The sequence below is a fragment of the Heterodontus francisci genome, chromosome 9, assembly GCF_036365525.1.
Source record: "Heterodontus francisci isolate sHetFra1 chromosome 9, sHetFra1.hap1, whole genome shotgun sequence".
Lineage (NCBI taxonomy): Eukaryota > Metazoa > Chordata > Chondrichthyes > Heterodontiformes > Heterodontidae > Heterodontus > Heterodontus francisci.
Window position 1 is genome coordinate 44,179,465 of NC_090379.1, and position 26,383 is coordinate 44,205,847.

The window sequence follows — 26,383 nt, forward strand, 5'->3', positions numbered from 1 at the left end:
GAAACCATCACGAAAACATTCTACAAACACATCTTCGAGGCCACTGTTACCAATTTGATTGTCCCAGTCTATATACAAATTAAAGTCCTCCACAGTGAAGTGAAGGCGCTCAACCACTGCCCACGAAGAAAGTTGCCCACAAAGATCTAGTGACCTCTGTGGCGTGGATTTCACCTTTCCCAATGTCAGTTTGAACTGACACCGTCAAAAAGATTTCCAGTCGTCCGGCAACAGTGATGTCATCAAGCAGGGTAAGCAGCCAAAGTATTTTCTTACAGTAAACCAGAAAATAAAATGCCCCAATTATCCTCTGCTTTAAATTTTACAGTGAGATAAATGATTTGGACATACAAATGTGACTAAAAGTAGAAGTGGAAATATCAAAAATAAACTTTAGAAAATGTGAAACTTTATCATAATGGAGCAATTTGACAATCCACAAATGAAAAATTAGCTTTCCAGGCTCAGGATGTTCAGCAGTAATTATGAACTTAGCATGCCGTTAAAACCCAGTTATACTTCATTCAACAAGGTGCAATTTTTTTTTTTTTAAAAAGTGTTTTTACAGTGAAAATAATAGTGTAAAAGGCAAGTTCTCATCAGTTCAGTGATTTCTACTTGACTGCAGTCTGGGGGACTTCAACAATGCACCCTATGGGAAAGCACAGAATCAGACAGCAACTTCTGGATTTTGGCATTTAACTGCAAATGTGTGAACTCCAGAAGTTCCTGTCAGTTTCAAAGGAGTAATGACGCTGAATGCTGACAATTTCACAAACATTACCACCACAAGATCCAGGCCAGTATGTTTCAGAAAAGTACAAAGCATATAGTTAGTGAAATTATGATGCCATTAAAAAGGAAGAAAAAACCCTGCAGCAGTTGCATAGTAACTGGAATGTAAACATTTCTTTCTTAAAGTATTTAAACTGAAGTTTTCCAATTTTGCGCACATTAGATTTATACCGCTTTTATAAAACTAAATCCAATTCGACAGGATACGCATAAAGTGTACCGTCACTGAATTAATTTAATCAACAATATCAAGCTTATTCTAGACTAGGCCTCAAAATTACAACATTTTATAAGGAACCAACTTGTTCAAATGGTCGGCTACGCATTGGTCTCTTCGTCTTCAGGGACTTATTGAGAAATATATAGTGCAGTGAACCTGAACATCTAATGAGGAGTTATAAACAGATAACTTGAAAATTCTTTTCGTGTAGGTCTACAAATCGCACTCTCCATCTTCATGTGTTCTGAGAAGTATATAGTGCAACACAATTGATTAAACAATGAAAACTTGGAATGTTCCAATGATCAGATTTTCATGGCATTTAGGTGGGGGTGGGGATGGTGGGGGGAAGAGAAGGTACAGGGATTGCTTTCAATCCAGATTTTCCATTTTTGGTGGGAAATGGAAAGGAAGAGAAAGGGAATGAAGTGAAAGCCATCTATAATAAACACCTCTGGGAGAAGAGCAAAGCATCTGAATCAGACAACAGAACAGTAGAACAATGAAGTGAGAGGAACATGATAAATGAAGTGACAGCACAAAATGAAGTACATATATTTTTGACTGTGGGTGTACATCACTTGTGAAAATGTAATGCTGTAGTACATTTGTCTAAATCTATGTTATATAAATATTACCAATGTCTACTGTATTATCTTTACAAATCACAAAACCATCAATTTAAGTATTTAGAAAGGTTAGCAAAGTTCTAGTCCTTGGAAATTTTATATTTACCCTGTGTAGTTAGAAGTACTTTTTCAGCATTGTTTGGTAGACCTAGCCAGGATGGAGTCTGAGCATCAGGAAGCAGCTCAACCCATTGTATGAACTCCTCGCGTCTGCATAAAAAAAATCACATTTGTTAATTGAAGCTAAAAGGGAGAAACCTTTCCAAATTAAGTTTGGATATACATTTCCTCTATTGAGGATTCCATAAACTATGCAGGTTTTAAGCAATCACTATAAAAGAGGGCCTTATAGCAAATAATTTAATTTTCTCTGAAGTCAGCATTCTTTAGAACATGAAATGCATCATTTTTAATTGACACGATCAATACATTGTCTGTTTAAAACAATACAGACTTGAGATCTTTACCTGATGCCATCTGGCATTAGAATATCCTTATGTCCATCGACCTTGCATGCTAATTTGAATTCGCTGTCAAAGCTAGCAGTTGTAAATAGACGCTCCAAGAAGGAGTTCAACAACCGCTGGTCGAATTCATTATCGATACGCCCACCATAAATCGACTGTGCCATCAGGGTTTTCAAAGCTGCCCAAGGAATTTTATCAGGTGAAATGTTCTGGCGTCCCTGAAGATAAAAAAAGTCATTCAATTTTCATCACTGAAGTTGGGAACATTTGAGATTTGAAAGTCCACTATTTGACACACTTAAGATGCTTGGATTGCAAATAAATTACTAATCTTGAAAATTAGTAATAATGACAATAGTTTCTAATTATGTGTAATAAATGTGCCAATGTAGAAACTTTTCACTCGTTTTCATAATTATACAGTTGAAAGCCAAATTAATGCCTAAAACATCCAGTGATTCAGTTTTCCTTTGCTGGAAGCAACACAAATTTAAATGAGAGTACACCAAATCAACCTTTTGTGCTGGGTTACAGAGTTTGTAGAATTAATGGCACGAGAAGAGTCCATAAACAAGTTGATCTGACCATCGCTAAACAGCCCTATGTGCCCTCCAGCATTTTCAGAATAACCCCAGAAAATAAAAAGAATAATTTTACCAAAAGGAGTTAAAACAGTCTTTGAAAGCAGTGATAAAAAAAATTAGGTTTACAGCCTTTTGTCATATCAAGCAGCTACTACACAAATCGCAAAGACTTTTTTTAAAAAAGGAAAAAAATTCTCTTAATAGCTACATTGCAGTGTTCAAAATTCCAAAATAGGCAATTCCTACTTTAAATCTCAGCTAATAGCAGGCAGCCTCATGCTACTCAGCAACAAAGGTGCAATGATCTCTGTAAAGATATAATTTCAATCCAGGCAAGTAGAAATATTTCTTTAAAGCATTTTCCATTCATGAGTCAACAAAATGCAGTTTAAGTAAATAATGACATTCTACATGCTATACATTTGGGACTTGCTTTTGAAAGAAGCTTAATGAAAGCAAATGTTAGTAAATCCTGAAAGGACATGCCCATCATTTGCAGAGTATGTAATAGTTCCAAAATGACAAGATTGAAATACCTCAGTTGCCTGTAGTGTAGTGTAAAATGGCAACCAAAATGTATATAAATACTGAAAGTAAAGTTAAAGTTTTTTCCTGAAATGTTTTCCTTAATCAAGTTATATTTTAAAGCACTATTCTTTTTAGTCTTGCCCAACAAACTTGGCAACAAACAAATTATCCCCTCCCCACCCTCAAGCTACAGTTATCCACACTCCACTCCAAAAGCTAAACATATTTGATGTATCCTATTTAGTTACGGCAGATTTTTGTTTAGCTGCAAGAATTCCAACATAATCTGCACTCTCATTTCAGTGCCATTTTGTTCTTGCATCACTTTTAATGTTTTGAACAAAAATTTACCTTTGCTGTATCATCCAACCAGGTGTCCACAGTATCACAAGCAGATCTTAAATCTGATTCACCAAACTCATACTTCTTGGACCAACCCAGGGGAGCATATCGCAAACGTTCTTGTATAATAGCATGGAACCAGCCCAGAAGAAAGTACAAACGTGCACGCTCATTTGGTGACTGGAATAACATTTCAATAAATTAAGTTTATAAAATAAAAGACATTTGGCATAAATCTTGGGGATTTCTAAATCTATACAACATTTTAAAATTACAATAGTTTCTAACTTGTGCATCAGTGAACGGGATTAGAGTGTAAACCTTAATTCAAACTATATAAATCACAGCAAAACAAATTATGAAGTACAAGCAAAAAATACTAACTTTAAAGCTGCTGTTCTGACAGATAGCAACATTAAAAGTACATGTACTTATTGTCTTTTAAAATGCTGAAAAAATATAGAACCCACAAAAGATTGAGGAAGTCAATTTTACATTATCATATCTTAAGAAATGGATCATAGATGGTCAACCACTGTTTTTGGCTCCTATGCGAATATTTGATGGGTGCTCAGGGTGTATTGTTCTAGTGTAGTGTTTATGATGCTCCAGGATATAGTTCTTAGACCAGCAGGATTGATTTAGGGTAGATAAACACAAACAGATGATGTGTCAGTGATTGAATATCTGCACAATCATATGCAGTGCACACTTTTGTATCTTGTCAAGCAACAATTATTGTTCTAGACATAGAATGACAGCAGCTGGGAAGAATTCTCTTATGAGTGGGACGAGAATGCATGGTTTTAACAATTGTTTGGTACCTACCATGATTGGCTTGCAAAGAAGCAAGCAGCTGCTGTAGAAACTCAACCTTCAACTAGTGCAACAGACTACCCATTCTGTGTACCCAATATGTAGTCAGAAAGATGGCAATGTATTTATCTTATACTTGTGCTGCTCAGCATGCCACACATGAAAAGGTCCTGGTTTTTGCTCTCCATGCAAGACTCAAAAATATGCTGTTCTGTTCTTTAATGACCAGACTTTTGAGTATTGCCTGCCCACCCCTACATGGGAAATTCGACCTGTTTGTTGATATGAAGTACACTTTCAAGAAAATATGGGAGGGCAAATCTTAGTCTATTCTTACTTTGCACATCCTGGAAACCGGGATACTACTGAAGGTCCTTAGCATATTGGCCTTCACACCAGGTGGTGGTTCAAACACAAATATACGCCCAGCTCGCAACAAGTTCACTGGAACCTGCAAACAAGTTAAAAGGTTACGAGAAACTCAACACTATTTTGTCCAATAAAGTACAGGGATACCTGTAGAGTGACATGGAATGTATTTTAAAGTATTTGACTGATTATTTTTTTTTTACACAAAAGACAATACAACTATTTCCAAACATGTGCTTGATAGGAATGGAACTTTTGATCATGCTGCTAGAGGATCACAATTGAGCTGATTTCATACTTCCTAATGGTTAGTTGCAACATACCAAGAACAGGTTAGTCAATCCACCTTCTTAGTCAATAATGCCTAGTGATATAAAAAGCGATTTTCTTTTGTGAAGAGGAAATACTACCAAAATATAGTACAGTATCAACAGAGGTTGATAGATTTTAGGGTACTAAGGGAATTAAGGGATATGGGGATAGTGCAATAAGGTGAAGTTGAGGTAGATCAGCCAGGATCTTATTGAATGGCATAGCAGGCTCAAAAGGAGCCAAATTGCCTACTCTAGATCCAATTTCTTACTTGATCACCAAGATTAGCTGCCTTTATTTTGTGTATCTGTGGTTGAATTTAAGGTTTGAAGATTGACCAATATGCTCAGGGCAAATTTAATTGTTTTGACTGCTGTACATGAATTAATTGAATTTTATAAAAATCTTTTAGCAAAAACTGGCCATAAATATTGGTAAAGTTATACCTTCAGTAGAGTCCAAAATGTACAACCAACACTATCAACTTATTGAAACGCTAATACTCAGATTTTAAGTGCAATGCATTACCTTGGGGTTGATCTCCATGGTAAGGAAGAGACGGAAATTAGCATGAGGTTGCAAGGAGTGTAGCTTCTTCTCCAGTTGCATGAGCCAGCCAGGAGCTAGATGTACATTCTTCAACATCACCCACCTATTAAGGTCATTAAGCTGGTTATGAAGTGACATTTGCAGAGGAACAGCAGCACACAACCTGCCATTAATTCTTGGTCAGACAGTAAGGTCCAAATACACTCAACTGTTATATCCATTTACACTTAACTGCAGGGTAAAAGTACACCATACATGAATTCCATTTGATCAACAACCACATTCTAAATTGGCGAAGCTAGTTTTTGTTTGGAAATGTACAAATTGTAGCGCACTCCAACTTGAACAAATTCTAAAATGTGAATAGTATTGATACAATGAGCAAATCAAGCCAGATTTGTGTGCAAGTTATTCAATGCAAGACGAATGACAGTGTGCAAGTATACTGAAGTATTAAAAAACTACATAAATTAAACTGTAAAACAAAGATCAAATTCAACTAGTGAAATATGCAACGTAAACCTCACTTACCTGCCAGATTTGACAGCTGTATTAATAGCTTTTTCGGCCTGGTTGAAGCCCTCTGCAGAACCTATATTGTATTTTTGTTAAAATAATTAAATATTCAATGGCAAGCTGCATTGAAGGTCTCGATTAAAAAATGTAATTGAGTAAATATTATTTGATCACTGAAATACAAACAGCAGAATTCTTACCAATGGCAATAGATGTAATTTGTGTGTTTTGCTCAGCTGCAAGATCCTCCCCATGTCCACTAGCATCATATCCAGGTACAGAGCACATGAGCACTGGAGTGTTTGGTTTCACCTAAAAAGGTAATAAGCAACTCAACCTAAATAGATATTACAGAAATAAACTCCAACAAATTGCATACACACACCCACACAGTTGGTTATACAAACTATTTGGTACAGGCTAGAATAGTATGGAGAGAGAAAATAATTACAAAAGGTGGAAATTTGTTAATTTAAGATGTGCAACACTTAACTGATCAATATTATGGCCAATAGCTATCTATTCAAACACATCAAAATGAGTGGAAATGGATAAACACTAAGCTATGAGGAATAGGAGAATTAAAATATTAGAGTCAGAGTTTTACAGCACAGAAACAGGCCCTTCGGCCCAACGCGCCTGCGCCGACCATCAAGCACCCGTCCTAACTAATCCCATTTCCCCGCACTTGGCCCGTAGCCTTGTATGTTATGGCGTTTCAAGTGCTCATCTAAATACTTCTTGAATGTCATGAGTGTTACTGCCTCTACCACTTCTTCTGGCAGTATGTTCCAGATTCCAACCACCCTCTGGGTGAAAAATTTCTCACCTCCCCTCTAAACCTCCTGCCCCTTACCTTAAATCTATGCCCCCTAGTTACTGACCTCTCCGCTGAGGGAAAAAGTTTCTTCCCATCTATCCTATCAATGCCCCTCAATTTTGTATACCTCAATCTTCATAACTGAAATGCTTAGAATAAAAAAACAATTGGAATTTCATACTCCCCATATAATTACTGTCACTGATTTTGCTGGGAAAAGGATAGAGACTTGGAATTTGATTCCCCAAGCACCTGGAAACCCACATATAAAAAATGTTCAAACAATGGCTCTGCAAATGTTGTACAAGTTGTTTCATCCACATACCTCAGCATCTACAATCGTAGCCAGGTCTAATGGCTGTTCAATTGTTGACATGAAACTGTCTCCCAAAACTGTGGCCACAAAGATGTGAGCCATTGCCAAGAGGCGGTCTGGTCGGAAAGCCTGGATCAGAAGCAGTCGGTGCATAGCCTGCCCAATAGGAGCTGAACAAAAAGTAGTAACTTGTAACCTTACATGAAGCATGAAAAATTAATTGAATGCATTCTACCACAAACATTCTATAAAATTTTTTTTAGATTTAAAAGCTTGTTGCTTACTGAAAGGTTTCTCATCAGCCCACAGATAAGGCACAGTTTGTTCAGGTGAACTACTCTCCAGCCAGATGTTAAATTGCTGCAGTAAAAGAATATTTATATAATTATAGACCAAAAATGTATCCCATACTTGAAAGGTGTTTTATTTTTTTTTAAATAAAAGGTGTTCTAAATGTTAACCAACTGTTTTGTAGGTCTACAGCTAAAAATATTATAAACTAGAAAGTGTCATTTTTCCAAATGCAACATCTTTTTGCAACTCATAGCAATGTTACATGTACATTTTGTACTGCGTACTAAGGCTTTGCTGCATGTAACGATGCACCATGACAACTCCATGATGGATTTTCAGCAATGTGCTGGAATATCCTGGCAAAGCATTTGAATTAGAGGTGGCATGAAATCTTGGAACATAAATGAAACAGTTGTTAAAGCTCACCCTTTTTTCAAAGGAATTATTCACGACAAATGTTGACGGCAGAAGTGATGAACATGTGTTGTGCACACAGATTTCCAGAGCTTAACCAAATTTAGGATGAAATGATTCCAATTTGTTGCTGTTTTTGTTAAAAAAACAAGCAAACTTTTGAATTTTTTTGGAAGAATTTGCATTGCATTTTTCAGCTGAATACATACATGCTGGACATCAGTGTATCTTATTGCTGACCAATCCCAACCAGAAACAAACCTTACTTTCACATGAGAACAAGTTATGAGTATTAATGAGGTTGTTCATGAACATTAATTTGTCTCAACTTCACCAGATGCAACCAACTTCACCGCTTCCTTCACCCCAAGAAAAAAACAACTCAAATCTGCTGTAAAAGTGGTGAGCTTGAGCCAAAATATTCAAGTGTAACCACCAGATATCAATTTGTTTAAAATGTGACTTACATTATCCACCTGAACTTTGGAAATTAGATCAAAAAAGACAGGTAAACGGCTCAGTCTCTCCATGCCTTCTACTTGTTCTGTAGTGAGATAATCTATCTTTGACACAGAAGAACCATTCAGTACAATCTCTCGGCTACGAAGAAAGTGGTGGAACTCCAAGTCATAAGATGGTTCACTGGAAAGAACAAGTTGGAGGAATTGTATTTATGAAATATGTTCTCAAATGAATGTTTACAGCCCAAATGAGTAAAAAAACTATGAAAACCCCAATTAGCAAAAACAAAATTGCATATTAACCTTCCTTGGAATACAGAAAATCAGACAAGATAGATAAAATCCTAAATAGGGCTAAATGTTAAAAAAAAATCAAGTTCCTTCACAAAACAAATGTTAAAACTGGTTCATGGATAGCAAAAAGAGGAAAATTTTACCTAGTTAGACCCTTGAGGCGAATCTTGGCCAACAGCATTGCAATGGTGATATGATCATTGTGCACCATACCCCGTGCTACTCTGTTAAATGTTACCTGTGACATTAGAAAATAATGTAATATCTGTTTGTGTGAAAAAAATATAGCCTCTTTTGTATAAATGTTTACAGTTTCAAACGTCTTAATGACTGTTCATACATACCTGGAAAAGGTCCTTAGTAATAAAAGAGAGACGCTGAGTATGATCAGTAACTCCTTTCAGATTTGGATTCTCATATAGAACAGTGTGATAAATATCCAGGAAGAACTGAAGTGAATACTGATATAGGAAGTGGATCTAATGACGAATGAACAACAGCAACTTGATCAGATTATCCATAAAGTAAAATCATATATTTTTCATAATTTTCTAACAGATTGGAGTTTGATAATTAGTAATGTGTAAAAATGGATCCAATAAGTTCTGTTAACATGCTACAATTTATATGATTAATATCCATAGTATGCATTAGCACAATGTCTTAAAAGTAGTGGCTAGTAAGATAGTTGATGCGCTGGTTTTAATTTTCCAAAATTCCCCAGATTCAGGGAAGGTTCCATTAGATTGGAAAAACAACAAATGTAACTCCTTTATTCAAAAAGGGAGACAGAAAGCAGGAAATTACAGGCCAGTTAGCTTAACATCTGTCATAGGGAAAATGTTAGAAGCTATTATTAAAGACGTTCTAGCAAGGCACTTAGAAAAATTCACGGTAATCAGGCAGAATCAACATGGTTTTGTGAAAGGGAAATCATGTTTAACCAATTTATTGGAGCTCTTTGAGGGAGTTACATGTGCTGTGGATAAAGGGGAACCGGTGGATGTACTGTACTTTGATTTCCAGAAGGCATTTGATAAGGTGCCACATCAAAAGGTTATTGCAGAAAATAAAAGCTCGTGGTGTAGGGGGTAATATTTTGGCATGGATAGAAGATTGACTAGCTAAAACGAAACAGAGTATAGGCATAAATGGGTCATTTTCTGGTTGGCAAGATGTAACGAGTGGTGTGCGACAGAAATCAGTGCTGGGGCCTCAACTTTTTACAACTTATAAATAACTTGGGTGAAGGGGCCGAAGGTATGGTTGCTAAATTTGCTGATGACACAAAGATAGGTAGGAAAGTAAGTTATGAAGAGGATATAAGGAACCTACAAAGGGATGTAGACAGGTTAAGTGAGTGGGCAAAGATCTAGCAAATGGAGTATAATGTGGGAAAATGTGAAATTGTTCATTTTGGCAGGAAGAATTAAAAAAAAAGCACATTATCTAAATGGTGAGAGATTGCAGAGCTGAGATGCAGAGGGATCTGGGTGCCCTAGTGCATGAATCAAAGTTAGCATGCAGGTATAGCAAGTAATTAGGAAAGCTAACAGAATGTTATCATTTATTACGAGGGGAATTGAATAAAAAAGTAGTGAAGTTATGCTTCAGTTATACAGGGCATTGGTGAGACCACATCTGGAGTACTGTGTACAGTATAGGTCTCATTTAAGGAAGCATGTAAATGCATTGAAGCAGTTCAGAGAAGGTTTACTAGACTAATATCTGTAATGGGCTGGTTGTCTTATGAGGAAAGGTTGGACAGGCTAGGCTTGTAGCCACTGGAGTTAAGAGTAAGATGCGACTTAATTGAAACATATAAGATCCTGAGGGGTCTTGACAGGGTGGATGTGGAAAGGATGTTTCCTCTTGTGGGAGAATCTAGAACTAGGGGTCACTATTTAAAAAAAGGGTCACCCATTTAAGATAAGATGAGGAAATTTTTTTTCTGAGGGTCTTGAGTCTTTGCAACACCCTTCCTCAAAAGGCGGTAGAAGCAGAGTCTTTGAAAATTTTTAAGGCAGAGGAAGATAGATTCTTGATAAGGGGGTGAAAGGTTATCGGGGGTAGGTGGGAATGTGGAGTTGAGGTTTGAATCAGATCAGCAATGATCCTGTTGATTGGCGGAGCAGGCTCGAGGGGCCGAGTGACTGACTCGTGCTCCTATTCATTTGCTCGTATGCATGTCTAAAACTAATTTTAAAGCCTCCACTGGTTTTATTCTGATTGTGAATTGATTATTCCAAAATACTCAAACAAAAGCTTAGTCAAAATTCAAAATCTACTGATACGCTTGTATCAAAAATCTAATGCATTCACACAAAATATAAATAGCAGAGGATTTTTTCTACTTTCTTTCATATTATACCCATTTCAAAAAGATCTCCCAGATTGTTTTAAAAATTACTGTGCACTAATATAATGAAAAAAAATTAAGTAATGTTTTCATGCAAATTAACTTGGTCTACATTTGCTTCAGTTCATGCTATACATAATTCTACCTGGTTTAGTGCTTCCATAGTGAAATAGATGCTGCTACATGCTGTAGAAAGTGGCAGGTACTGTTGAGAGACAGCATCCACCTCTGCCATAACAATATCTGTTTCTTCAACCTTCCTAGTGACCTCTGCTGCCTCCTTTTTTAGGTTCTCCAGCGTGGTGATGATGGTGTCATCATCCAAGATACGACCTTTAACTTCGTTCAAAGCCTGTAGTAAAGACTTCTCCAACTGGCGTAAACGAAGCTGGAATTCGCCTAACAAAAACATCAGTGAAATTGCAACTCTTGTTTAACCACGATCAAAATTATTTTAAAATTGCAGATTACAGCAGTTCCCATTTTTAGTTAATAAAACAAAAGGAGAATAAAGACACCAAATGCATAAATTACAAAAACCTGCATGAAGGGGAGATTGGAGAATCTGTGTGTGTAATTTGTACATTACAAAGTTATCTCTTCTTCCTCAAAGGGCATTAAAAGTTTCACACAGTAGTTCAAAGAAAATGTGGAAAGCAAATTTGGTTTTACATGTTATTGAGAATTTGGGAGGACTCGCTCATCTATTTGCCAAGTATTACATAAGGTCTAGTTACAAAATAGTCACCAGTGGATTTGTGATCACTGAAAACTAACCTTGCAGTTTCAACAGGTCTGAACGTTTCTCATCAACATCTGGTCTCTCAGCCTTCAGCACCTCATTCAAACATTGGCTTTGTAAGCTGCTACGGGTCACTGTGAAGTTAACAAATGTGACACGAGAGCAGAGGTCTGGTGGGAATTCAACCTATAAAAAGAGAATACATGAATGATAACCATTTTTATTTAACCCCACTTCAAAATCATTAACCTATGATTAAGTTATCTGGATTCAAATGCATCCTTTTTTCTCCCTTCATGAAATTACTCCTCTCCATTTCGAAGGCTAGAGTTACTGCTGAAGTATGGTTCCAAGGGTGGCCTTTGGATTGCTATGAAATTTGATAATGATTTTTGTTTGTTTCATGGGATATGAGCATCACTGGCAAGGCCAGCATTTGTTGCCCATCCCCAATTGCCAGTAAGCTGCCTTCTTGAACTGCTGTAGACCATCTGGTGCAGGTACGCCCACAGTGCAGTTCGCAAGTTCCAGGATTTTGATCCAGTGAAATGAAGGAACAGCTATATACTCCCAAGTCAGGATGGTGTGTGACTTGGAGGGTAACTTGCAGATGGTGATGCTCCCATATGTCTGCTGCCCTTGACTTTCCAGGTGGGAGGGGTCACAGATTTGGAAGGCGCTGTCAAGGGAGGCATGGCAAGGTGCTACAATATATGGTACACTACCACCAGTGTGCATCAATGGTGGAGGGAGTCAATGTTTCAGGTGGTAGATGGGGTGATCAGGTGGACTGCTTTGTCCTGGAATGTGTCGAGCTTCGAGTGTTGGAGCCATAGTCACCAGCAGGCCTGCAACCAATGACCTCAACCTTCCCAAAATCTTTGTCTGAGAAGAAATGCCAAGAGACTCATCAAGGCAAGTGGAGAGTATTCCATCACACTCCTGACTGAGTGCTACAAGTTATTTTGACTGCTGGAGGCACCTCAGCTGAATTCATTCTAGTCTTTGCCCAGTGTCTACACCCCATATTTCAGCATGGATTGCAGACATCCTGTTCCCCAATGAGGGGTACTTCAGAACAGTTAAAACATTTCTAAAACTAAATTGAAGCTAGAATACTGGAGGATTGCTAAAACTGAATTTTGAAATTTTCAAAGCTTAAATCAAGATGACCGTAAGGAAACCAGATCGTTGCCAGATACAGTGAATATGCTTTGAATCAAAACAATGATTTCTATAAACTTCTAAAGCTGTGATAACATTTATCCAGCAACTGGGGAGCAAAAAAAACTTATGTAGCACTGTGATAATGCATTAGTCCTTAAAATGGGACCATTCTGACCACATTAATTTCAGTGACTTACAGTTGGGTCTCGGGTAGAGAGGAAAATGACAAATGATGGCGACAGGTCAATATCTTGATCACCAAGAGTAATGAGTACTCTGCCCCCAGTTCTGCGAACTTCACGATTCAGCACAGGGTTTAAGATTGGATCATAACTTTCAACATCCTAGAATTAAAAGGATAGGCAGAGTAAATATACAGAAGCTGGCAAAAACAAAAAAGATGTTTCACAATGCACTTTTACCACATACCTGGACAAGTAATGGATTACCAAATCTCAGTGCACTCTCTAGGTTTTTTCTGAAGGCATCATCCAAGAAGCTGGTTCTGGTAATCTTGCGTTCCTTGTACTCATTCATGATAAACTCAGTGGCCTGACCAGATGGGTCAATAATTAATGGGTATCTTTACAAAAATAAAATGTTTATTTTAAAAAATTGCAATGTAATAAACACTTGAACAAGATCCCATTCCTTTAAAAAAAAACTGACATAGCAAAACGTCAAACTACACAACGTTCACATATTAAACAGCCAACATGAACACCCAATGTGTAAACACGAGCTCCAAAGTGTAGCGAGAATTCAACATTTGGACTCTGATGGACCAGTGGACAAAGGTATTGTGTGCGAGCCAAGCCATACAGATTAGGTTCAAAGTTGTGACCCTACTGCATGTTAAATTTGATAATTATAGCCAGGCAGTGGTAGAAAATACTCAGGCCTTGGTTTGTACAACAAATGCTGGCCTTGCCAATGAAGTTCCCATTCCATGAAATAAAAAAAAAAAAATGTTGAAACACCTCCAAAATATCATGCATGAACAGAAGGAGGAATTTAAGAGAGAAAAACTGGGGTTGGATTTCACCAGCAACCCTGGTCAATATTCTGCCAGTTGATGTTGCAGTGTATTTAAACCTGAATATGTGAATTTGGGAACTGTTACAATAAGTGCAGGTGAGACCAACTGGAGCATGGAGGGCATCTGGATCACTAACTGGAATAGGAAGGAATAGCTGGAACAAGGCTGTGAGGGAACACAGTATGCACCCAGATTAGAAAAGTAGTTTCAAGTGGGTGCATGGACTCAGTGTATCAGGACAGATTAAAGGATTTTCTCAGCATTGACCCTGCTGCTTGTAGCACTAGGTAAGCATTTGTACTTGTACTTAGTATACGGTCACAGTGTGTCTGGGCCACAAATGAAAGCCTTCGTATCTTTCACACCTTACGTTTAAGGCTGAAGTGTTCCAAGACCCACTAACCCTATATCTGGTGTCCCTGTTCATGCTCCTGTACTGCTGCCAAAGCCACACTCAGTTGCTTCCCTAAAAGATATGCTTGGTGCGAGTGCAACACATTCCTCCACTCATTCTTAAGCCCAAACATATCTTTTTCACCTTCCTCCACATCTCAACACTGCCCCTCTTGCTACCCATTCCATCAGTATATTCTCTCCTTCCTTGCCCCAACAGGGTTAGTCAGTTTCATCCATCCCTAATCTGTCAAACAAGGTCTTTCAAGCACATCAAGTCAACTCCAAATAAGAGGGAAGAGAGATTTCTGATCTGTTTATCCAATAAGAGTAAGCACAATACTGTTTCAGTTTTAAAGCTCTCTGCCTTACTCCCATCAGAGGCTGCCTTCACAGCAGTGCGAGACAATGCTCAAATATTAAAAGGTATACACTTGAAAAAGACATTTACAATAATATTTCAAAACCACAATGAGTTTCAAAATTCTGCATATTACTATGAAAACACTACATCTATCAGAAACTGAATCAGTAGCCATTAGTCAGAGAATTATGTGTCCTGAGTTCAGACCTTTAATCTGTTCCCATACATCACTGCAGAGACTAATAAGCAAAATCTGCATTTCATCATGCAAGAACTTCCCTATATTCTATTTCTATACCATTCCCTATTATCTCTCAATTTAATCGTATCAATCTTTCTACATTTGTCCCTTTTTCATTTAGTTCAGCCTTCCTCACATTTCTCTTCACTTCTATTTCTACCTATTGCTTTAGTTTTCTGTTTCTATCCATCTCAAACAATTTTATTAAAAAATTGTTTCACATGATAAAAGTGTGCAGGAAAGTATATCAAATGGAAAGTAAACCCTGAGAAGGATTTTGGATCCAACAGTAAAGCTCTGTAGCCTATAACACAAACAACCATCAAGTAGTTCTGAGCAAGTACCAACACAAAAACGTCAAAATTCAGGGAACGATTGTGCACTAAAACTGAAGTACTAGATCCCCTCCAGGATTCCAAACTGATTTTGCATTTTAGACTGCATCAGTTCAGCCTCATGCACCTCAGAAGGTCCCCCCGAAAGTTCCTATTAGTTGCTCCCTTTCAAAGCTCAAGTGGAGGAATTTTACTTAACTTACCTGACCCACAAAGTGTGGGGTCAGTGTGTAGTTGGGGATAAATAGGCCTGAGGTGGTCAGGGAGGTTGGAGACCTCGTGGTGGGAACAGAGGCCTCAGCAGGGGGTTTGGGGTGGGGGTGGAGAAAGAGTGCGTGTGAGAAGAGGGAGGTTGATGAAGGCGGTGTTTCCCCAATCATAGGCTTTTTTGGCAGGCACCTAGACCCAAGAGATGGTGCAAAGACACCTCCTGAATCCACCGAGTCCTCGCCCCAATGAAGCTGCCGGTTTCCTGATGAAACCCAGTCAACAGCAGTTAAATCCCAAAAGAATAATGACAATGAATCTTGCAGCCTTATTATCATATTTAATATTCCAATCGGCTCAATAGGAGCAGGTTGGTCACCTGCACACCATCCAGCTTCAGCTAAAGCAGGAAATGGGTGGGTTGGAGGCAGTTAGGGTCGGGAAACAGATTGCTCAGACATTAACCATTGTCACTGCCTCCACCTGACCCAAACCACCCCTTTTTATTTAAGTTAAAATTTCCTTCAAAGAGTCCAAGTGAGCCAAACGTTTCTCAAGGCTGAATTCTTCATTTTGCCTTTGCGCTGCTGCAATTTCTTGGATTTGTCAATTATTCATTCACCCAATTCCGAATTGTTCAGAGAGTAGCTTTTATTGTATGTAAAAAGAAATGAACTTCAGGGGCATTTTTGCTAACAATGGTGTTTAAAAAATTTTAACATTTCCTCATCAGATGGGTTGTGGCTTAGAGTTTTCAACTAGAATACTTTTTGAAAGGAACTTTATTTTCTGTGCATATACACAGCTTCATTAATCACTCTCCTACAAATTTAAACAGGAATGTATGCAACACAGCAGAGGTTTGCCCACCCTTGTGTGCGAATGAACTAGATTAGAAGAACTGGCATTAAGTCTTCTGTATCTGTCAGCAACACAGTCTCCTACAATGGCTCACAATCACTGAAAGGAACCATCACTGCGGTGGGGGGGAATTTTCCCAGTCCCTTGGAGACTGCGGGGACAGGCAAATTTAAGGAAAAAAAATAGAGTCAGACTGGTTTGCTGAGAGTTCCCGCCACTTTCCCCAAGGGCAGGCTGGTTCCGATGCCAGAAATCCGCACATCCATGGCGGAAAGCCAATTAAGGCTAATTTTCAGTGATTTTTCCCAGCACGAGGCAACTTTGCACAGTCATCCTACCCACCCCCCACATTGTGTCAGCACCCCAGCAACTCAAAGGAGGCAGCTGCACAGCGGGAGGTCGGAGCTGCATGAAATTTCGAGGCTTTTTAATGTTTACCTGCAGGAAATGGCAAGACTCCTGCATTTCCATGTCAGAGACTTGGCATAGCGCAAATCTCCTGCAGAATGATGTCTCTGATAGTGCAGAGACTGATGTTGTGCCAGCCACTCTACTCCATCCCCACCGCTCCTGCTGCTCGCCCCTCAGCAGCCATCTCACTGCTTACAGGCTGTCGGCCACGCTGTATCCAGCTTCCAGCTCCAGAACCCGTCCCTAATTAGATGGTACTCCCAGAGGTGGGTTCTGAATTGGCTGGCTCACGTAAGATTGCGCCTGAAGTCCTGCTGTTGCCATGTATGGGGTGGGGATCCGAAAATGGTCCCAATGCCCAAAAATGTTTCAAGTCCAGAAGATTCAGCACTGGAACTTTAAAAATGTTCTAGTTTAAAGTGCCAATGAGTAGAGAAAATGAAGTGAGCAGGGAAACATGGGAACTCTTCCCATGAGTACAGTTTGCTGCATTCAGCCAGAGACCATGAATTAAATGTACAAAATATTTTGCTGTATATTTAAGTCCAGGGTCCTTTGTCATACCAAAAATATATCTCAAAAGGCAAGTTTCCATTTTTATAGTATAGACATAAATGTAGAACCCGTGCACGTTCAAAAAAAAAGCTTCAACCATTCGCACAAAAATTCATGTGTGCTTAAGCTACCTAAAATACAACAGCTCTGACACATTACTTTAAACTGTAGGAACATACAGCTAAAATCCCTTCTGAGTAAAATTTTGCCATATTCTTCCAAATCAAACTTTACACAAGTTTAAAAAAAAAAAATACATACCTATTGAAACGTTTCAGCATGATAGCATTTTCCGTACACAAGTCATCTGCAGGTAAAGAGTTTGCTTGCCAGCGCAGGCGTTCATCAGCATTAGATAGATACTCTGTTCTCGCAATGTCTGTACGGAACTGAAGTTAAAAGGCAATGATTAACTTGGGGAAAAACTATTTTTGATACAATTTTGCTCATGTATGTCCAAATTAATAGCTGATATGTAGAACAAATAGTTTACATAGGAACATAGTAACAGCATTAAGCCATTCAGCCCCTCTGAACTCAATTAGATTATGGCTGATTTGTATCTCAACCGATTTACCTGCCTTCAATCAATATTCCTTGCTACTCTTATTTAACATAAATCTGTATCTCATTCTAGAAAATTTCAATTGACCCGCATCCACAACCTTTTGGGAGACAGTGTTCCAGATGTCCACTGCCCTTTGTGTGAAGTGCCACTTGCTTTCACTCCTGATGGCCTAGCTCTAATTTTGAGATTACATTTTTGTCTGGATTCCACAACTAGAAAAATATAGTTTCTCTTGCTTATTTTTTTTTTTAAAAACAGTTAACTTACACTGAGATTCCCAAGGCCAGGCTCAGTACAGCCCACTGCTCCCAGCTGAAGAGTTAACCGTCAGTCAACTAACCTGCAATGTCGAAAGGAGGAAGGGTTGGGATAACTAGGAAAAGAGAAAACTTTAAATGGGAAACAGAAACAGTGCTTGAATAATGAGCATCTGAATGGGATGGAGGAGCAAAGGGATCTAGTGGTACAGATAGATAAACTAAAAGTAGAGATGTAGGTTAATAAGGCCATTAAAAAAAAGAGGCAAGCCAAGCACTGGGGTTCATTTCCAGAGCAAGAGAATGGAAAGGCAGAGAAGTTGTTAAACTTGTATCGAACTTTGGTTAGACTACATCTAGGGTACTGTGAACAGTTCTGGTCTCCATATTATAAAGATACAGAAGCATTGGAGAAGGTGCAAAAAAGATTCACAAGGATGATAAGCAGAACAGAGAGGATATTCTTATTAGCAAGACTGAACAGGCTGGGGCTCTTTTGACCAGAAAAGAGAAAAGGCTGAGGGGTGACCAGATGGACATCTTTAATGAATGGGTTAGACAGGGTAGAGGTGGCAAAAATGTTTCTACTTGTAGGGGAGTCTAAAACTAGAGGTCATGGATATAAGCCCATCACTAATAAATCCAATAGGGAATTCAGGAGAAACTTCTTTACCCCTAAAGAGTGGTAAAAAATGCAGAACACACTATGACAAGGAGTAGTTGAGCCAAAAGACAAAAATGCATTTAAGAGGAAGCTAAGTAAGCATGAGGGAGAAAGGGATAGAAGGATTTGCTAATATAGTTAGATGAAGCAGAGTGGAGGAGACTTGTGTGAAGCATTCTAATGTGACCAAATACCCTATCGAATCACAATCATTTTACCAATCTTAATTAGATCATCTCTACATTCTGAGCACAATGGAATACAAAAGCAAAGTACTGCAGATTATGGAAATCTGAAATAAAAGCAGAAAATACTGCAAATACTCAGCAGGTCAAACAGCATCTTGTGGAGAGAGAAACAGTTAAAGTTTCAGGTCAATAGCCTTTCCTCAGTTCTGAGGAAAGGTTACTGACCTGAAATGTTAACTGCTGCTCTTTCCACAGATGCTGTGTGACCTGCTGAGTATTTCTAGCATTTTCTGTTATTACAAGGAAATACAAACCTGGTTTATGCAACCTGTCCTCATTCTTTAACCCTTTAAACTCTGGTACACTCTGTAGCCAGGTCTCTAATGGTTGTATCATACTAGTTAAACTGAATTTGTGCTAATTTGTTTTATTACATTTACTGCATTTTTGTGCAGTTTTTATTTTAGATACCTGTACCCACTATGGCAATAAGCTGCATTTTTTGACTCACTTGCTCTGTAAATTGCTATATATGCAGTATATGATCTTGTATTTCATCACGTTAATATTTTATTACTGCCTTTCCCCCCCCCCCCCCCGATTCCTGAGTATTTTAATCTGTTTATCTACTCGTACCATTGTTGCTATCCCCAGTTACTGTTATTACCACTGGACGCTCCCCCCACCTTTGTTGCTTTAAAGTCCTTTCTATCATCCTATTTATCCTTTTCCTTAGGACTGCGTTCCCAGCCCACACGCAGCCTATACTAGTGCTACAACTCCTTACCCCATTAAATACAACCCATCTGTCAATCTATCAGCCACACATTTACTTTCCTTACCTGTTTATCCATGTATCCATGTGCCAATTAGCATGTGGCGCTGATAATCTGATTATCCTCAAGGTCCTCCCTTTTAATTTAGCATCTAGATAGTGATACTTCCTTATCTCTGTTCCTGCTTCTGCTATATAGATTTTGACAATGCTTCTCTTCACCACTCCCCTGCAACCACCCCTTTACCAGCCTCTTAAAAGAAACCTCTTACCCTGGCACCAAAGAAGGGAACACACCTCCTAGACTCTTGATAGTGGTATAGACTGATAGTGGTATAAAGGGTATCCTCTAGTCTCAAACTATCGAAACCCCTGTAACTAAAACCTTTCTATTCTGTACATCAATGATAAACAGGATCAAAAACAATTAGATTCAACATAGATTTTACTTTTTTGATGTTACCCCTTTCATCAACACAATAATTGTAAGCTTTTCAAATTATTTAAAATTACCAGAATGCTTGCTTGCTGTAGGTGATGTGCCCACGTTGTAAACAGATTTTGACGCATTTGCTGATCAAAGTATCCTGCATAAGCAATGAAAGCAGCCGATAATAAGCAATCTCCAGCAATGGTGGCCATCTGATTCTTGAATGTTTCACTGGTCTTTTCCCAGCGGTCTCGCTCAGCAGACAAACTCTTCAATAGTGCAGTACTTCGGTTAACCTGAAAAGAGGATTTTACGAACATTTTACTGACAAAAAAAATCACTACCTTTGAACCCAACAGGTAAATTATCCAAGCCTTGGCTCACATCCCACCCCCCAATCTTTTAGAAAGATTTCCATGACACAATTGGAAGCTGCATTAGAAAACCTTTACTTATAATGCCACTCACCTTTGCTTCTACTGCTGCTAGATCTGCCTTAATGGCTTGGGCTTCAGATATCAGAATAGCATACTCTTCTTTGTAACGAGCAATACTGGTCTCCAGGTCACGGATCATTTGCTCTACCTCATCAGCCTTCTGTTGGTTCTCTTTGGCATCATCTTCCAGCTTCTGTAGTTCATTGCGTAAAGGTTCTACTCGTTTTAACATATCAGCATAATTAAGCTATAAAAAATGATATGAAATTAAAGCAGCTCTGCAAGGCTGAAATGATAAAACAATCTTCTTTAAAAAAAAAATATCCAGATTTGATGCATACCAGAAATAGAAGGTAGCCCATGAGTGATTAAAGTAATTATCAGAAAAATGTTAAGGGACAAAAAGCTGACAAATCTCCAGAACCTGTTGGCCTATATCCTAGGGTCCTAAACGAGGTAGCTGCAGAGATAGTGATGAGTTGGTTATGATTTTCCAAAATTCCCTAGGTTCTAGAATGATCCCATCAGATTGGAAGTTTGCAAATGTAACCGCTATTCAAGAAAGGAGGGACAGAGAAAGCAGGGAACTACAGGCCAGTTAACCGGACATCAGCCATCGGGGAAATGGTGGAATCTATTGAGTCTTAATAACACACTTAGAAAGTCATAGTATGATCAGACATGGGTCAACATGGTTTTACAAAAAAGAGAAATCATTTCAGGATGTACTAGTAGGGTAGTTAAAGGGGAACCAGTAGCTGTAACATACTTGGATTTCCAAAAGGTATTTGGTAACGTACCACACAAAAAGTTATACACAAGATAAGGCCTCATGGAATTGGCATGGTTGGAGGATTGGTTAATGGACAGAAAGGAAACAGTAGGAATAAACAAGGCATTTTCAAGTTGGTAGGCTGTAACTAGTGGAGTGCTGCAAGGATCAGTGCTGGGTCCCGAGCTATTTATAATTTAAATTAATGACTTAGAAGAAACTGAGTAATATATCTAAGTTTGCTGACAACACAAAGCTAGATGGGAATGTATGCTGTGAGGAGGACACAGAGGCTGCAAAGAGATATAGACAGATTAAGTGAGTGGGCAACAAGTTGCGAGGAAGTGAGAGGTTATTCACTTTGGTAGTAATAGAAAAGCAGAATATTGATAGACTTGGGTATACTCATACAAGGAACACTGAAAGCTAGCATGCAGCTACAGCAAGCAATTAGGAAGACAAATCGCATGTCGGCCTTTGTTGCATGGGGATTGGAGTACAAGAATAAGTCATGCTACAATTGTACAGGGCTTCAGTGAGACCACACCTGGAGTGCTGTGCGCAGTTTTGGTCTCCATATTTGAGTACACTTTCATTGGAGGCAGTACAGCGATTGTTCACTAGATTGAGATGAGAGGGTTGGCACAGACTCGGTGGGCCGAAGGGCCTGTTTCAGTGCTGTATCTCTAAACTAAACTAAAAAACTAAACTATGATGAGAGGCTGAGTAAATTGGGACTATATTCTCTGGAGTTTAGAAGAATGAGGAATTAAAACAGACAAGATTGTGAAAGGGCTTGACTGGGTAGACAAGAGGTTATTTTCCCTGGCTGGAGAATCAAGAACACAGGGGCAGAGTCTGAGGATAAAAGGACAATCATTTAAAACTGAGATGAGGAAAAATTTCTTCAGAGGGTTATGGATGCTCCATCGTTGAGTAGATGGAAGGCTGAGACACAGATTTTTGGTGTCTCAGGGAATCAAGGGATATGGGAATGGGCAGGAAAGTGGAATTGAGGCAGATGATCAGCCATGATTGTACTGAATGGTGGAGCAGACTCAAGGGGTCATATGGTCTACTCTTGCTCCAATTCCTTATGTTATGTTCTCAAGTTACTCACCTGTGCAATAGCCCACTTCACCATTGGACCACAAGCCAAAGATGCTCTGTTGACAATTTCATAGTTGTAGCTTGGATTAGACATGTAGTTTTTCTTCATTTTCTCTCGAATAACATCACTAATGAAGAAAGATGAACAATGTTAACACAACCACCCTCCTGAAATTTTATGGATGGAAATTTATCACAATTTGATATAGTGCTACAAAACGGTGCCAGTCACAAACTAGGTGGTGCATAGCAATGAAGAGCTGCAACACAATCAAAATGTAAGAAAAATGTGATTTTTAAATAAAAAATGAATACCTTAATTCTTCAGTATTAAAGTTGACTATGCTGGTGATGAAATTATCTCTGATAATAACTTGTCTGATCTTTTTCCAGTCATTTGTCTCCTCACCCAGCAGGAGACAGATTGATTCTAACGCGAGTTTTACTGCAGCAGGTGGATTGGCCATGGCTCTCACTTCAACAAGATGCTGCTTCTTTATAGAGCTCACAGCTAATAAGAGGGGTGAAAAGAAAGGGGCTTTAAATGGACATGCAAAAGGATAAGGGTGTGTAACAGTTGCTGGGATTTGAAAGGAAATTTTTAATTTGAAGACCAGCAGTGCCACCCAAACAGCAAATTTGTTTTGTTAGTAAATGCTACACCAAAATGTTCTAATCATTTCTTAAATGACCAATTGCTTTTGTAGTTTTTCTTTAGTTTTAAACATTTGGCTGTTCTTCTGGGCAATTTCCTTCTACCACAGCAGCTGCGTGCACCCCATTATTCACCTGATTTCGTCAGCTGAAAAATTTACTATGGTCGGAATGAAGTTTTCCCTCATTATGATCGATCGGATTTGTTTCCAGTCAGTTGTACTTTCGCCCAGGAGAAGACAGATTGACTCGAGTGCTAGCTTCACTGCACCTGGCGGATTAGCCATTGAACGAACCTCTACCAAGTGCTGCTTCTTGATCGATTTTACAGCTAAATCAGACCAGCACCGTAGGCCAGAGTGCAAATAAACATTAAGAGAAAGTGAAGATTAGGAGAGACAGAAAATTGAGAGATAAACACCACACAGAAAAGATCAGTTAATCAGTTGTTTAAAAAAGGCAGAAAAACTAACAGGATTATAGTTCCAAAAACATAAAAACTAAATAAAATGTTACCACAGATAGCAATTCAGCATACTACATAAATTTCATTAAATTTTTAAAAAGCACAATTCAAAACACATCTAACCATTCTGAGCCTCAATAACAGCAGGCTCTACCATGTCCAGATCTTCCTTTACTTTCATCTGCTTGTCAGCAATTATTTCCTGCTGTTTGTGAAGCTGCTCCTGAATTTCTTGACTCATAACCTATCAAAAATAGTGAAAGGTGTCTTACTTGATCAGACCGAGTTTGAGATTTTCATTTCAAGTAAAAAAAGAGTTCTTGTTCTCAAAAGCTACAAGTCATTACCTTTTTCTTTTCCGCTTCTTGTTGATCCTTCACCATTTTCTTCAACTTATCATTGGCTGCTGCATTTTTAACCTCCAATTCTTGGCTCTTAATTCTCAGATCGCGTCGCAATTCTTCAACCTAGAATGTGAGAAAAGGATTTAAGAAAAGCAAATTATTTATTAATTACACCTTTTATGAACAAATGTTATGGTATTTCCACTGTTAAACAGAACTACCTTGCATTAGTATCCCAGGTTTTTAAAATATACATTTATCCAGAGCATCCTTTGTTGTACTGTGAAAAGCAAATGATTTTACGTTAACAAAAAATAAACACTAGAGAAATACTTATGATATCCTTAAAAAAAGGGCAAGAGATAAAAGCATGTTGGATTTACAAGAATCAAAGAGTATGGAAGATGTTTAGTAAGGTCTTCTTCCATTTCTACATTGCAGTTTAATCTCATAAGGATAGTGGTACGGATGGAGTAGGAAAGAAAGAAAAGAACTACTTGGGGCATTGGCCCTTTAAGACTTTAGTATCATTAAGGAGATCGCATTGATGCAACATGACAAATATAATCTGCTTCAGCTCATAGAATGTGCATGAAGGTTGAATAGAGGACTACCATACCAAAGGGGGCAAGGGGAACCTAATCCCATTCAATCTTATATGGATCATAGTAATGTCTCATGCAAATATACTATATAAATCCAATGTGGAAATCTCGATGGGCCAATCCAGACACAAAAGCACTTAATTGCTGGCCATCTGGTGTTAGATCAATAATGCTTTAAAGAATGCAAATAATTTTGGTTAACATATAAAATTAACACTTTGGGAAACAGTTATGCTATTCCAAAAGGAGACCAGGGGTGGGTGGGAGATGGGGTAGCAAGAAAACTAGATGGATATCAGAGAAATCCTTAACACTGAACATTCACATGAGTACAACACAAGAAGCTTGGACCTTTGCTGGTAAGTTTATTACCAATATATTAATCGCTTTAGATGTATTCCAATATCTGTACATCCTGTAGAAATAAATTTACCCGATTTTTTTAGCCAAACAAAACTCAACCAAGGTTATTGATCAATCTACTTATACAGAATCTTAAAGCTTAGTGAGAAATTACTCAAATATTGTGCAATTATTAAATGACTTGTTAACTGTACCTGGTCTACTGTTTCCTTAATCTTTCTCAGACCAACATTTAAATGCATCTGTTGTTCCTCCAGTTCACTACGCTTTTCATTGAACATGTTGGCATAGTGATTGATGAAGTCCAGATAATGCCGAGGAGTGATGGCCATTATTCTGCCTCCACGTTTGGCCAGCCGAGTATTTGCCTGATAAGAAAACAATTATTCCCACTTTAGCTGATTTCCAGATATTCTCAGTGAGCACCTTGAAGTTTATGCCCTGATATCTGTATCATTAAAACATTCCTATAGCTGCTGCTAAATATTATACCAACAGAATCAGATACTATGCAAAGCAATGAGTGAAAAATAAATGACCTCAGTCAGTTTTAACATAATTATGGAAAAAGCTGGAGATAGAACAAGAGTTAGAGTTCTCAATTGGGGCATGGCCAATTTTACAAAACTGAGGAGTGATTTAGGGAAAGTGGACTGGAAACAGCTACATGTAGGTAAAATCAGTGTCAGAACAATGGAAAGCATTCAAAGGGGAGATCCAAGGGGTTCAGAGTAAACATATTCCCACAAAGAAAAAGGGTGAGACAGCCAAATCTAGAGCCCCATGGATGTCAAGGAGCTTACAGGGGAAGATAAGACAGAAAAGGAAAGCTTATGTCCGACACAAAGAACTCAATACTACAGAAAGCCGAGAGGAGTATAGAAAGTGGAGGGCTGAAATCAAAAAAGGAAATTAGGAAAGCAAAGAGCGGACATGAAAGAATATTGGCGAGCAAAATCAAACCCAAAGATGCTTTATCAATACATTAAGAGCAAGAGGATAACTAAGGAGAGAGTAGGGCCCATAAAAGACTAAAAAGGTACCCCAAGTGTATGGGCAGAAGATATTCGGTATGGTTCTTAATGAATACTTTGCATCTGGCTTCACAAAAAAAAAAAAAAGAGGGGAACGATGCAGATATTGTAGTTAAGGAGTGTGAAGTATTGGATGTTATCAACAGAGGGAGAGAGGAAGTATTGATAGGATTAGCATCCTTGAAAGTTGATAAATCACCAGGGCTGGATGAAATGTACCCTAGGCTGTTAAAAGCAGCAAGAGATAAAAACAGCAGAAGCTCCGACCATCATTTTCTAGTCCTCATTGGATACAGGTGCGGAGCCAGTGGATTGG

At 38.4% G+C, this 26,383-nt stretch overlaps 1 protein-coding gene across 2 annotated transcripts in view; it reads right to left on the bottom strand.

Annotated features, from left to right (window-relative positions):
• dync1h1 (dynein, cytoplasmic 1, heavy chain 1) overlaps window positions 1–26,383 on the bottom strand; it is a 102,682-nt gene that overhangs the window by 12,312 nt on the left and 63,987 nt on the right. Inside the window, exons 49-72 of one of the 2 annotated variants that reach the window (XM_068038924.1) lie at window positions 25,228–25,401; window positions 24,069–24,188; window positions 23,845–23,965; window positions 22,917–23,112; window positions 22,612–22,729; window positions 20,751–20,966; window positions 20,366–20,578; window positions 17,662–17,789; window positions 13,424–13,577; window positions 13,192–13,338; window positions 11,863–12,013; window positions 11,231–11,484; window positions 9,071–9,205; window positions 8,870–8,964; window positions 8,439–8,613; window positions 7,548–7,623; window positions 7,273–7,433; window positions 6,328–6,439; window positions 6,143–6,203; window positions 5,591–5,714; window positions 4,719–4,832; window positions 3,575–3,745; window positions 2,112–2,329; window positions 1,751–1,854 (exon numbers count right to left, since the gene is read on the bottom strand). In XM_068038924.1, coding sequence (XP_067895025.1) covers window positions 1,751–1,854; window positions 2,112–2,329; window positions 3,575–3,745; window positions 4,719–4,832; window positions 5,591–5,714; window positions 6,143–6,203; window positions 6,328–6,439; window positions 7,273–7,433; window positions 7,548–7,623; window positions 8,439–8,613; window positions 8,870–8,964; window positions 9,071–9,205; window positions 11,231–11,484; window positions 11,863–12,013; window positions 13,192–13,338; window positions 13,424–13,577; window positions 17,662–17,789; window positions 20,366–20,578; window positions 20,751–20,966; window positions 22,612–22,729; window positions 22,917–23,112; window positions 23,845–23,965; window positions 24,069–24,188; window positions 25,228–25,401 — 3,538 coding nt within the window. Of the gene's footprint in view, window positions 1–1,750; window positions 1,855–2,111; window positions 2,330–3,574; window positions 3,746–4,718; window positions 4,833–5,590; window positions 5,715–6,142; window positions 6,204–6,327; window positions 6,440–7,272; window positions 7,434–7,547; window positions 7,624–8,438; window positions 8,614–8,869; window positions 8,965–9,070; window positions 9,206–11,230; window positions 11,485–11,862; window positions 12,014–13,191; window positions 13,339–13,423; window positions 13,578–17,661; window positions 17,790–20,365; window positions 20,579–20,750; window positions 20,967–22,611; window positions 22,730–22,916; window positions 23,113–23,390; window positions 23,587–23,844; window positions 23,966–24,068; window positions 24,189–25,227; window positions 25,402–26,383 lie in introns of both variants that reach the window. The other variant, XM_068038925.1, reaches the window with a different exon arrangement.